General features: G+C 37.4%; 1 protein-coding gene across 5 annotated transcripts in view; it reads left to right on the forward strand.

Annotated features, from left to right (window-relative positions):
• Positions 1-13589, forward strand: part of brip1 (BRCA1 interacting helicase 1) — a 68123-nt gene that overhangs the window by 43177 nt on the left and 11357 nt on the right. For 4 of the 5 annotated variants that reach the window (XM_027148188.2, XM_047820240.1, XM_047820241.1 and 1 more), the window contains 9 exons: positions 1613-1725; positions 1968-2050; positions 2449-2691; positions 3753-4556; positions 6667-7167; positions 7261-7358; positions 7435-7513; positions 8935-9141; positions 9557-9705. In XM_027148188.2, coding sequence (XP_027003989.2) covers positions 1613-1725; positions 1968-2050; positions 2449-2691; positions 3753-4556; positions 6667-7167; positions 7261-7358; positions 7435-7513; positions 8935-9141; positions 9557-9705 — 2277 coding nt within the window. Of the gene's footprint in view, positions 1-1612; positions 1726-1967; positions 2051-2448; positions 2692-3752; positions 5541-6666; positions 7168-7260; positions 7359-7434; positions 7514-8934; positions 9142-9556; positions 9706-13589 lie in introns of those variants that run through there. The other variant, XM_027148191.2, reaches the window with a different exon arrangement.

A 13589-nucleotide genomic window follows, 5' to 3' on the forward strand; every position in this document is an offset into this window, starting at 1 on the left:
CAGTTATTTGCTTGTATATTTTGGTTTGATTTAAAAGTTCTTTTTAACTTTAGATTTTTCCATTTATTTCCAAAAAAATAGTGCATCTGAAATAAGACATTGTGGTATGTAAACATGGATTATTATTCTGAAACATCAGTATGAATCAATCTACTTTTAGATGCTTGGTGCATAAATAGTCAATCAGTCATGAAGCCTGCCTCTCAGTCAATTCTGTTTTTAGGGATGAGAAGGTAAAGCTGAAGAAGGCTATCCTCTGACATTTAACAAATCGCTTCTAGCTTATGGTTTCTTGCACATTAAGAAGAATTGGCCTACAGCTAGAACTGGCTTTTTCACATATGCAGCCTGCCATATCGAATTGAGTGTTAATGCAGTGCAGGAAGGTGACGGCCCAGATGCTGAAATGGACCCTGATTGGAATAAGATGACATTTGCAGCCTTGAGCTAGTGGCCTTTACTTTTGATGACCAGATCTTCATGTCATCCTCTTGACTCTGCGACTGATAATCAGCATCACATCTCTTATCAGAAATGGAAGTGCCTTAGAAGACTTACTGTAGGTGTGGACATTAGGAGTAGACAACATGGAAAAATACTTTTTTGGAGGCGTTTCCTCTAGGTACTTTGGTTTTCTATCCCAATGTCAAATGGTCCATTCAGTGTAGGCTTTCACCTCAAAATAAGTGTATCTTGTGAATGGGTGTGTAAGGGTGTGTTCACAGTAATAATAAGAACTTAAAATTTTCATTCTGAAATGTCACTTTTGTTGAGGTTTGCTAACAAAGCACATTGATGTTCGCCTGGAACAGGCTGTAATTGTCCTGGTGATGGCCTTTTGACTCGAAGCTGGTGCCTCTGAACACACGGTACCTGTCACAAGCAGTTAGAAAGCCTCACCAACCTGGCCTACCCAATGGGAGCTGAACTTTTCACTTGTCAGCTTTAAAAGGTTAGAGCTAAAAAAGCAGAGTGATGGGTAAAAACTGATAGACAACACCCTGGCTTTTGTATGGCAAAACATGTCATTCAGTGGCCCCTTCACTCCATCCAATGTACCCAAAACTAAAACAAAGCAGTGAGGGTCTGCTGTGAGGGTATTTTGGCTCTGAGGGTCATCTTCATGGGAGTATTAGGCTATGCCTCTCACCTGTTCACCCTCAGGTAGTGCAGGTGCTTCTTGTTTTAATCAGCTATTATAAATTAATGTGACTGACCATGGAGTATTTATGACAGAAATTTCTCTAGCAGCTTTTGTATGAAATTTTTGATATTTACTCAAAATGAACATGGCATTTAGTTGACCTGGCATTTAATATTACATTTTTGTAGAATTACATTTAAAGCATTTAGCAGATGCCCTTTCTAGAGCGACATAAAGCAGTTCAAGTAGGACAGGGTCTACAAATACTATCAAGCTTAACCTTGTTTTATAGATCAAATTTAGATGGTCTATTTTAATGTAAGTGCTAATTCAAGTGTTTGCAAAAAGAAAAGTATTTAGTCTCTAAGGTTTAGTGATTTTTGTTTGGGTCAGTGTTAGAAATCCAATTCTGGGAACCAGAATGCTTTTTTTTGTGTATATATCTATATATTTGTATTTGTGTTACAGGTTGAACTGAAGATGAAATATAATGACCAGCACTGTAAATCCAGAGGCCTTCTTCCTGGAGGCCGATGGTATGAGATCCAGGCCTTCCGGGCCCTAAATCAGGCTTTGGGAAGGTACGTATTTGAGATACCTGACACCATAAATATTTATTTTGCATAAAGTTTTATAATTGCAACATAATTATTGTAATTAAGCTACATTGAGGTTATAATATGGATCACATGAATGGAGAATGTGCTAATTGAAATATGTTTACATTTAGTTTACATTTTGAGTGACTGTTTTAGATATTTTTTTATTTTTATTATTAATCAAAGTTTTACTAATCAAAATCATCGTCCATTTGTTTCCATAGGTGTATTCGACATAAAAATGACTGGGGTGCACTTATTTTAGTGGATGATCGTTTTAGAGCTAACCCCAACAAGTATATCACAGGTAAACTAATGAAGAAAAGGTTTTATGTTAATTCTGATGCCATACATGTTCATAGTGGCTGTTTTGAAATGAATGAAGGTCTGCCGTCTCACTGCTGTGTAGTTTCATGTCTGCAGACACTAGATGGTGATAGTGGTCTTTTACTATGATACATCTCTGTATGAAGCGTTTCCAAATAATGTGTACATAAGGCCTCTGCTCTTTTACATGCAGTGGTAAAGTCAGAAGTGTTGATTACATGAAAATCTACACTATGGTTTTCACATAGTGGTCAAAACAGAATAAAGATCCACCTACCACATGAAAGTTTATACATGTTGATGATCAAGCGAATATTTATGGAAATAGAGAGCAGGGATGTGGTTAGTCTAACACTCTCATTCCACACGCTCGTCCAGGCCTGTCCAAGTGGGTGCGTCAGCTGGTGAAGCACCATGACAGCTTTACTAGTGCCATGCAGTCTTTGGTGTCCTTCTCCCAGTGTCAGCAAGGAGAAATAGAGAGCCACACTGAAGAACTTGTTCAGGCTAACCTTGAATCCCCCAGGACTCAGTCATCAACTCTACAGTTGCCTCCAGAGCTTCCAAAAATGCACCAGTCCCTGAGCTCTGAGGGTCAGATTACTCCTCCCTCTGAAGCAGGTAGAGTACATGTTCTCACTCTCACTTAAAAATAATAATAATCCATTGGTTAGTTTTAACGCAAGCCATGTGCCAGGTGTTTGTTCCAGACAAGAATTATGACACTTTTCCTACAAAATACATGAATATATTGAAAATTTCTACAAAAATACAACATATCTGTCCCATACTGAATGTCTTTAGGGGTGGACATTCTGGCAAGTAAAAGCTCCAGTGTGTTGCCCAGTCTCGTGTTTTGTTTGTCTGGAAACCTAGTTGGATATTTTAACTAATTTACATCATTAACTTTATATAATATGTATAATATGTTTGGACAGCTAGTTTGCTAGATAAATGCATTCACTAAGGGAAACATTCCTGAGTTCGTGGGAAATAGAGTTTATTTTCTTTTTCCACTTGTTAAACATACTCGTCCACAAGGTAACAATGAAAAAAAAAAGTAAGAAGCTGACACTAAATCTGCTTGCCCCAGGAGTCCAGACTACTTACTTATTATCCAGTCTTAGAATGAGACAGACATGAAAGAATGCCTTACCTTATATAACATTTTTCCAGGTTTTGGACACTATAGCAATAGACTAAATTGTAAGTCTGGTTAAATGTGCCTTCCTAATTCCTTTTGTGGTATTCATGCACTTCACAAAGCCAAAAATGTGTCACACTTGTGTTTGTGAGGTTCTGATTTTAACACAGCCACTAGATCTTCCCTTTACCTTTCCATGCAATAATTTTTTTAATGGTGTTTTTTAAACTGGATCTGAGCTGGTTCTTGTCTAGTATTAGTATTAGTATCAAAACTATGTATCAGTGATTAGTATCAAAGCTGTGATGCTGTTTTTTATATTGTAGTAAATATGCTATACAGTATATACATTTGTAACAGTGCTGTTTCTTTGTCTGATGTAATATTGCAATACTTGATGTTTTGCCAAATTTAACTAGATGTCTTGCAGTTGATTTATAAATAAATAACTTGATTATTTGTATTTTTACAGGGGTGTCTTACTGAAAGTTCATTGCAAAGTATTTAAGGCTTACCTTTTGATGTTATTTTTGCTTAGGTGGCCAGAAATCTTCACAGCATCAATCAGAATCACTAATTTCTCAGTGTAACATGCCTAAAATCCTGTCAAAACCACAAACAATGGCTACCTTGTTCACCACTACACCAGTGAGTTCTCGATTCAGGACTCCTATCTTCCAATCTAAGAACTCCAAAAAGGACCTGAACCAGTGTGTAGATTTAGCAGTCATTAATAAGGACACGGATTCTGCATATGACCAGGCAGCTAAAGATCAGACTACAGTTGTTCCTGAGAACAAATTGAATGAGATTCCTCCTGACTCTCCTCTTCAGACACCAGCCCTGTCCCCTGTTATGACTTGCTGTATTTCTGATCAGGAAGCAAGTGATGAAGGATCTGAAGATGCTAAGGAGGATGACCAGAGTATCTTCTATTCCCCAGAGCTGTTTGAGGGAGAAGATGAGGTGTCTGCTGCAACTGCTGTAGAGGAAAATGAGGAGACTGCTAAGGCAGCTACAGAGGAAACTCATCATCACATTGAACAGCTTCTTTGCCCCGTCGGAAAGATAGCTGACAGACTACAGCCTGAGGTGTTCAGGTCTGAGAAGGGCCAAATGGCCTGTGCTGGCCCTAGTGATCTTAAAGAAGCTGCTATGTTTGCTGAAAGAGACTATGTTTCTCCTAACAAAGACTGTGTGCTGTCTGAGAGTTTATCAGAGCAGGCAGACAAGACCTGTAGTATAGGCAGTGAGAACAATGCTACACAGCAACAACAAAACAGCAGCAATAAGTCACGTAGGCTCTCCAGGTCCAGGCAGAAATCATCTAGTAGAGAAGCAGGTAAACCCACTCATTACCTAAATGTCTCTCAGGGGAGTCAGCCACAGGTCATTGCAATTGATGACTGAATAACAGTAACGTTTTCAAATGGTAAATAAATATAAGGCTGCACCAAATAAATATCTTTCAAAAATGGCTGGAGGCTTAGATTATTTTTGGCATTAGTGTCAGTACTGTGGGACTGCAAACACACAGGGTTAATTTGTGGAGCTGATTTTAACACAATCTTGTGATCTCTTTTGTACTGTGTTAAAATGAGTGTCAAGCACACATCCCTAAGCTTCAAAACATATAGACTTTTTGGGGCTGATTTTAGAGAGTTGGCCTGAAGAGGAACAGATAGAACTTCAATGTTTCTTTTGCAGTTTTCTCTCATGCCTGAAAGGGTTTAGATTTTTATACAAATATTACAGGCCTGTAAACATTTTATTTTACATACATTGAATATGAATAAGGCAGGAGCTGTGTAGCTAGTCAGAAAGACAAGCAGTGACAATAACTGACCTTAGAAACCTCTCTTTCTATGCTGATGGATGTAATGCTGTAAATGCCTTTAACACTCTCTTTTTTTCTAGGCAGATTCTTTATGTTGAAGTAAGTGTACAGATTTCAGATCTGTGGTTCTGTGGATAATATGTGGTTTGGGCTTTTGGTGATGGAAATCTGTGTAACTTCACTTCTACCCTGAGGTGGATCACTTTAAGAGCTTGTTCTCAGCACTAGAGTTTCTTTCCCTTTGTTGTCTCTCTGGCATTGGATTTGAATGGGTGTGGTGTGGAAGAAGATAGAAGGCCATTTTCCTTTGTTTTTAATGAGAGTGAATGTTTTAATTTTGAATCCAAGGAATGTGCATGGCAAAAAAATAAATCCAGACATTTGATGTTTTCCACAATTGACCATTGTCTGAAATGAGCTTCAGCTCATTTTTTGTTGATTTTTACTTTTGTCCTTTATATGAGCACAAATAAAGAATGTTTCTCTTAAGCCATTTTTACCCAGAACCTTTGCCTGACCACCTTCTATTCTAAGCAATAAATCATTGAGCCTCATTAGTATTACTGGAGCACTTACTTTGACTCTAGAGTGTAATTTTGTCTGGCAAACTCTTCAGTTTTTGCAGAGGAGATGTTAAATGCTGTTAGTCTGACAAGAATAGTCTCATTAGATGGCTTTATGTGGTGATGTCGTTAATGTGGGGGCTACAGAAGGAATGGGAGAGAATGCTTTTCAATTAAAGCTCATCCCTCTTCATCTGTGTTGTGCCAAGTGCCAAGTAATTGCATTGCAGGAATGGCGGCTGCTCCATTAGCATCAATACAATCTTTTGCAAGGCTGGAATGTTAGAATTGATATTCTAATAAGCTGTCTGAACCCGTGTAAGGCCTACTACATGGCTAGACTCTACCACAGCCAAAGAATATATTTATCCCTGAAATATTTTATTTCATTTAACCATTTTGCCATGTAGTAACACTGATTCTGATCTTAACAGACTGGAATTATAGACATAGCTTTGTTAACAGTAGTGCTGTATTGAACATGTGTCCTTTTAATTGGTATTATATTCTACTACCTAAAATCTATTAAAAAATATATTTATAATAATATATATATATTTTTGTAAAACCTTCATCTTTTTTTTTCTTAATTTGCACACCATCAATTTACATTCATTTGTAATAACAGTTATTTAAAAGGTAACATGTAGTATGTATGTTCCTAAGCATGTTTAATGGTTGCCTTTTTCTAAACAATACCTGATAATGTCATCCGTATAAAAAAAAAACTCACCCATGACTAAAAATAAGCCCATAGGTTCAGCATAAATTAATTACAGAATGTTACTATTTGTTGATGGTCTACTGAATGTGGCTTTCTGGTGTAAGTATGATTCAGCCTAACCTTTAGGTTACGTCAGCAACTGGAATTGACACTGACTGTTAAGCGCAGCTTAATAGGAACCCTTTTGAATTTGGACTTTATTTTTATATTTGACTACATAAATTAGATCGATTCAGATATTCAGTACTTTGGGAGTATGTTCCCAAATACTGGGACTGAGAAGAGTGTGTCTGTATGAGGTTGTTACAAGTTCTACTTGGTTTGGTAGGTCACAGTGCAGCGGAGAGAAAGAAAGAGAAATTCTACAAACCCAGAAAGCGAGGGAGTTGTGACAAGGCATCACAATCTTCAAAAAGCCCAGCCCAGACTCCTGCTTTACACCAAGTCCAGGATATTAGACCTCAAAGCAGTGATGCAGTTACAACAGAAACCCAAGTAGAAAGGCTGCTGAAATCAGAAACTATAAAGGATTCTGAATGTGAAATTAGCTCCAAGGCCTCAGTTTTCTGTATGCAGTACGGTTCTACTAAAGCAAAGAATACAGCACTGACCGTGAGAAGAACAACAAGGAAAACAGGAATAAAGCACATGAGCTGTTCTAATGCCACAGCAAGTGACTGTCATACCGATAGTCAGTCTGCAATGAGCTTTGATATTGGCAATTCAGAGCCACATAGAAGAAAAAGACATTTGACTGTATGTAATGAGAGGAACGGTTCTTCTCATCACACAGGAGAAATACGTGAGGTCTCAAGTGTTTTTCAGGGAGGTAAGAAAATGTTTGTCTTGTACCCCTTTGAATAAATTAATGGTGTCAACAAAATGTATGTTTGTATTACCTTTTATGTGGTCAAATTTACAGGGATAAGAGTTCAAAGGTCATCTGTAAAGAAAAGAAGGCTGAGTAATATGGTGGGAAAGGATAAAACCTCTATAATCAAGCCATACAAAAGACAGAAGGTAAATCTATGGGGTATGCAGAGTGCTGAGATTTTTCCATGTTTGACCCTAGGGACAAGTGCTTTTCTTTTTCCAGCAGTTTTCCAGTGGTTCGCCATGTATGAAAGGACTTAACTGTGGTTTATGTCAGATGGAGCTCCTTCCCTTTGCTCAAGGTTAGTTTAACTATTATTGTTGTTGTGAAAGCTGTAAAGAAAAACCCATAAACAACAGTGAGTGACCTCACCAACAACCTTCACAAGAAGGTGTAAAGATATCATGGTCCAGAAATATTGAGACCATTCCACAAGACAAATTTCATTCATCAGTAAGAATCATCAGATAAGATTGGAATTTTCAAAGAAATACAGAGATTAGCAACAAAAGTTGAGGAATCAAGTCTATCCTTTTCCAAAGTGATGTAAAATGTACCCAAGTTTGAATAAAGAAAGGATCTACTCATAATACAAAACTTACTGTCATCACTCAAGCATGGTGAGGGTAGCATCATGGATCAAGCTTGCTACAGAAGGATTTCAATAGTCTCTAGAAGCATTCTTTCTGCAGATGTACAGAGAAATGCATCTAAACTAATTGGGTGGAAACTCATCATGCAGTGAGACAATATTGCAATTACTGCAAACAAGAGATACACAATCATATATTAAGTATTATTTACTTTAATTTACTTGAAGACAATGTTTCAAAACTTTTGATCGTTTTAAAAAATGAGTTGGTACAGTATGCTGCCAGAGGTGCCATGTTTTAAAGCAGCGGTATTCAATCTTATCCACAAAGGGATGGTCTGATGCAGGTTTTCATTCCAATCAAGCAGCAGCCACACCTGTTTCCACCTGTTTAATCAGTTGTTCTTGGCTTTCAGTAGACACGGGTGTGGCTTCTGCTTGGTTGGAATGAAAACAATTGAATCCATGGACCCATCCTGCCTCGTGTCAGCAGTCCAGGCTGGTAGTGGTGGTGTAATTGTTTGGGGAATTGATTCTAGGTACATTTTTGACCTATTAATACATGCGCCAGCCTATTTGCCACCATTTAACCATCTTCTAATGTCTACTTCCAGCATGATGGTGCTCCATTTCACTAAGTAATTGGTGTCTCAAGCTGGAATGATTAACATTGGTATGAATGTGTTCTTTACTGGCCCTTTTTGTCACTGGATCTAAATCCCAAAAAAAAGAACAACTTTGCGATGAGGTAGAAGGGGAATTTCGCAGGATTAAAGTGCACCTAAAAAATCTACAGCAATGTTGTTAATACTAATGTGTCAATTTGGGTCAGAACTGAGGCTGTTTTGAGAGCAAATGAAGGCCCTACACTGTAGTAGGATAATGTACTTAATAAAATGCACCATGAATGTATATTCATACCCTTTTGTATCCAATTTTACCAAATGGGTGCAAATAGTTCTGTAAATACAGCCGTAATCTAACCATTAAGTTACATGATCTGTATATAATAGAGGTTTACAAGCACTAGCCTATAGCTATCAGTCTTTAGCTGTATAATTGGCTAAATCTGTATAAATCTAAATAACAATAGGCAGCATTTGATAGTTAAGTTTTTTTTGTCTCCTTAGGTGTAGTACAGAGTGTTGTTTGTGAACAAGTAGAAGTGTCCAAGTTAGTGGAGAGCTTGAAGCAATTTGGTGAGAGACCACAGTGTTTATGTAGTCCAGTAAAAGCCAGTCAGAGTATTGGAAATTCACTTCTAATGGTCCAGAACAGCGTAGATTTACAGACCCTGCGTTGTTCACTTCAACCCTACCTGCCTGCGAATAAAAAAGGTGAGCTGTATTGTTTTGCATTTGGTTTAACAGACATTTACTCTAGACTTGTTACTGAAGAACACAGGAAATCAACTTGTATCATCTTGTATGTTTTTGTTCTTGTATGTATCTAAACATTGGTAGAAACCTGTTACGTCATTCTTTTATGCTTTCTAAAAGTACTTGGTGTCGAAGCCACTAAAAATGTCTGAAAAACACACTCAATAAAGTACTGTTGTGTTTGTTTGTTTGTTTTGTACCCTATTGAGCGGCCCACTACTTAAGAGCCTCTGATCTTTTGACTCTTCTAGTGTTTTCTGTTTAGATATTTCTGCAGAAATGGGACTTAAATGTGTCATCTCATGTTTTCTCTACTCTCCTTTTTCTACATTTGTTTGCTCACTGTGTGCATACAAACCTACATAAACAAAAGGCTTGTGCTCATACAATGCAATGTGGAACAAGGACAAGTGTTCAGTGACCCAGCTGCTGCAGTGCCAGGGTTGTGTATCTGACCACACTGATTGGGCTGTCATCATGGCAGCAGAGGTCCATCACCCTAAGGAACCTGCTCTTGACCAGGTAGTTTTACTGTCACGTTTTATGTTAGAAGCATTTTTGTGGAAAAAGTACACAAAAATAACAAGTTTATATCAGCAGCTTGTTATTTTATTTATTTATTTTTTTAACAGGATGCCTAATAAGATGCCTTTAATAAGACCATGTCCTCAGGCTTATTTTATTTGAAAAGTCCTTAATTTGACAACACATTCACAATGGTACAATTACAATGGAGTGACCTTTTTTTTTTTTTTTTTTTTTTTTTTTTTTTTTAAATTACTCCATATACCCTGGATACCTAATCAGATTGCAAATCAGTAATTGCGAAAGATGAAATTGTCTTCCTGGAATGTTAGAGTGCCAGATGTTAGCCACTGCTTCTGGTGGATGCCACTTATTTTGTGGAATATATGTGTGCATCACATTGATTATATCAAGTACATGAACATGCTTTCCCCATGAGGTAAAAGTGCTTTTAAAACCATGCACTGTGTCCTGTGTGCTACTGATTTCTGGGAGCTTTGAGAGGAGATTTCCAGCAGTTCACATCTCTGCCACATTGCAGTTATGAATGTAGCTGGGATTAGCTGAGCTATTTGCCTGGCAGACTGTTGGCTGCATTAATTCTCGGTTATGGCTTCTGCTGGAAGAAAGAACAGTCTCCCCCATGTAAGGTGCTAAATAACTGCTTCCTATGGGATCATTTTCTGTTCCCGAGGTATCAGACTGGAATTTATTGTGCTGTAGCATAAATCAAGAACTGTAGAAGTGGTTCTTTCAGACAAGCTTGTTAAACTATAATGAGATGCATATTTTTCACCTAGGCCATTGCCCTTTTTAATATACGTTGTTGTTCTTTCTGCTGATCCCTATTTGGGGTTGTCACAGTGGATTGTCTGGTCTGCATATTTTATTTTGGTTTTATGCCAGATGCCCTTCCTGATGCAACCCTCCAATATTATCCAGGCTTGGGACCAGCACTGACAGTTAACTCCTCAGTTTCTGGGTAGCTCCCTGCATGGGAATGGAACCTAAACCAGGGCAATGTGAGCACGGGATCCTACCGCTAGACCACCGGGGGGACCAGTGATTTTTGTTATATACTGTAACAAAAAAAAATCGTTTTTATGTTCTTTTTTTTTTCTTTTTTTTTTTTTTGGACTTGAGTCATCTGAATCTATACAATAATTTTGAAGAATCCATGTGGCATAATATTCAAAGAACTACAGTAATGTGCATATTGACATATTGAATGAACCTCTCTGATAATACATTGGCTGATTTCTGTTATTTATGCAGTTCTCCTTCCGATGTGATCTTTTCATTTTAACAGACACATTTGAATTCTCATAAATGATGTAGCTTGTCTAGACATGCATTAAGAACACTTAGACATGATGGAGAAGTGTTAAAAAACACTGTTGAAAAGATTGTTAAATGTTAGAGAAGAATGTTAAAAAGATTAATATATAACTTTCCTCAGTGCTATCTTCATTCTTCCATTGTTTATTCACACCTATGGAAATTTTAGAGGCACCAATTCCACCTACCATCATGTTTTAGGAAGGGGGCAGTAAACAAGAGAACCTTGGAACATCCACATAGACAGCAACCAGAGTTCAGGATCAAACCAGGGATTGAATGCAGCAACCCCATAAACAATCATTTGATGCCTTAGTTACTAACAAATACTAGAAGAACAGTGAATACTGTATACTTTTAAGGTCTGTGAATTGGCCTTGTTGTAAACCTTAGGCTGCAATTGAAGTGAACAAATACCAGCATGTCAGGCATACTAGTTCTTTGTAGAAGAGAGAAAATCTCATAGTTTTATACAGAACTGACTCCTCCCTTTCCTGAGTATGCGTCACAGCTTGTAATTCAGTAAGGAAAGGAAGTGAAAATAGAAAGCTTTGGCACTACTAGGGAGGGAAGGTGCCTATGCCCTCGAGACTGTAGGTGGTCCCTGCTTATGTAAATATTAGAAGTGCTGAGACATGGTATGTCAAAACACGCAGAGCTTCAAGTGCCATACTAATGAATGGGGCCACATGTGAAGTGCCATTGCAGTTTGTTTAAGCAAATGAGCCCTGCTGACAGACATCTGCCTTAATGTGCAGGCTGAGACAGCTCAGAACAGAATACACAAATTTTCCCTCCCTGCCACTCACTCACTCACTCACTCACACACACACACACACTCACACACACACTCTCCCTAACTCAGCAAATATTGAATGACAACACCCCCATAACTTGTGTTTCGTGAGGAAACCAACTTCATTTACTCCGTGCCTCATCACCATGTGTGCAACAAGCAATCTTAGTCCGTCATGGGAAAACTAGTGTTTATTTAGAACCTTTTCAGCTACTTAAATCCTTTCTCTGTGTTCATTACAACACACTAATTGTGGCTTTGTCTCTCAAACTGAGCTACATTTCCATAATTATAACACTGCATAGGTGGAAGGTTGACAACTTTTTGGATATTCATTTTAAAGATTTCATAAAGGTATAATATTTCTATTTATAAAGGTACATTTACCACATTGTTTTTAATGTATTTAAACAAGTTGCTATGCACAATTTGTTAGGATTAGTGTTGAGCAAATATTATTTACGTGATGAACCATTCTTATTACAGCAGTGACATCGATATGCGTGGCATCTTACAGGGTGTTGTCTTGTTATGATTGCGTCAGACACTGCTGTGTATATATTATGGGTTATTCTTCCTAACACATTTACTCAGTGCCAGTACTTTATTTTTCCATGGACGTATTTGTGTTAAGCCCTTTGTCAGTATTCAGTTTTTTCTCATTAGAGATGACTCAATAATTATGAATATTCTAAAACATTATGAAAACATAAAAAAAATACTGATTACATTAATCAGGACTCTTGTGTATGACAGTTTATTTTTATGTTTTTGGAAAACATCATGGCTGTATTACTGCTAATACCTAATAATTTAACTTGGTGTCATGGTAAATGTGTAAATGTCTTACTGTTATAAAATACTTTTTCTTCATATCTGTACAAATCAAGATGCTTCTGCACACAATGGTTTGACTTGGAGGTTCATCTTTAAAAGGTAGGCCAGAGGTCAAGGTTCAGAGCAGTTAATCAGCAGGCCCTTAACCTTCTTTGCCCCAGAGACTGTATATTGCGTATGAACCCCAAATATATAGGTCATTAACGATATACAGCCTCTCTAGCAGAGAGGGTGTGAGAAAAGAATTTCACTGTACTGTATGTGCATATTTGACAATAATTTTATTATAATAAAAAAAATATTTTTTCTAAATGGTGAACAGGATGAAATTTATGATTGATTAAACTGTATTTACAGCTTATGCTATCTGAAGCAGAACCTTTTTCATACTGCAATTGATAAAATCTCAATGTGTTCTGGCATAGATGTAATATATATACGTGTTGATAGCAGTTCAGATATTTGCATGATGCCTAAAAAATTCAAAATAGTAATTTTGCATAAATTGCTCATCTACTAATAATACTCATACACCAACACCATATGAATTTGTGATATTGTAGGTTTGGTTATGACCAGTTATGTGATTTTTGGAGCTCTAAAAATATGAAATATGTCTGTAATGAAGCTCAACATGACTTGTGCAGGCTTCTCACCTGGATCTCACCAAAAACAAAACGGTGTCAGAACACCCTAGAGCCTAATTTCTTTTGTCCATAAGTGCTAAAGCCTTAGAAACTGAAAATATTAGGCGTTATTATTTTCCAAAAAGGATGAAAGGCACTTAGGCCATCAAAAGAGGCCTTCACTGGGGTTTTGTGTACTCTGCCAAGCAAAGGATTACCTATGTAAAAGAGCAGAGGGAGGTGTCAGGACAGGTGTTTCTCAGCATTGAGAAGTTCAGCTGGCA

Source organism: Tachysurus fulvidraco, chromosome 11 (genome assembly GCF_022655615.1).
Source record: "Tachysurus fulvidraco isolate hzauxx_2018 chromosome 11, HZAU_PFXX_2.0, whole genome shotgun sequence".
Lineage (NCBI taxonomy): Eukaryota > Metazoa > Chordata > Actinopteri > Siluriformes > Bagridae > Tachysurus > Tachysurus fulvidraco.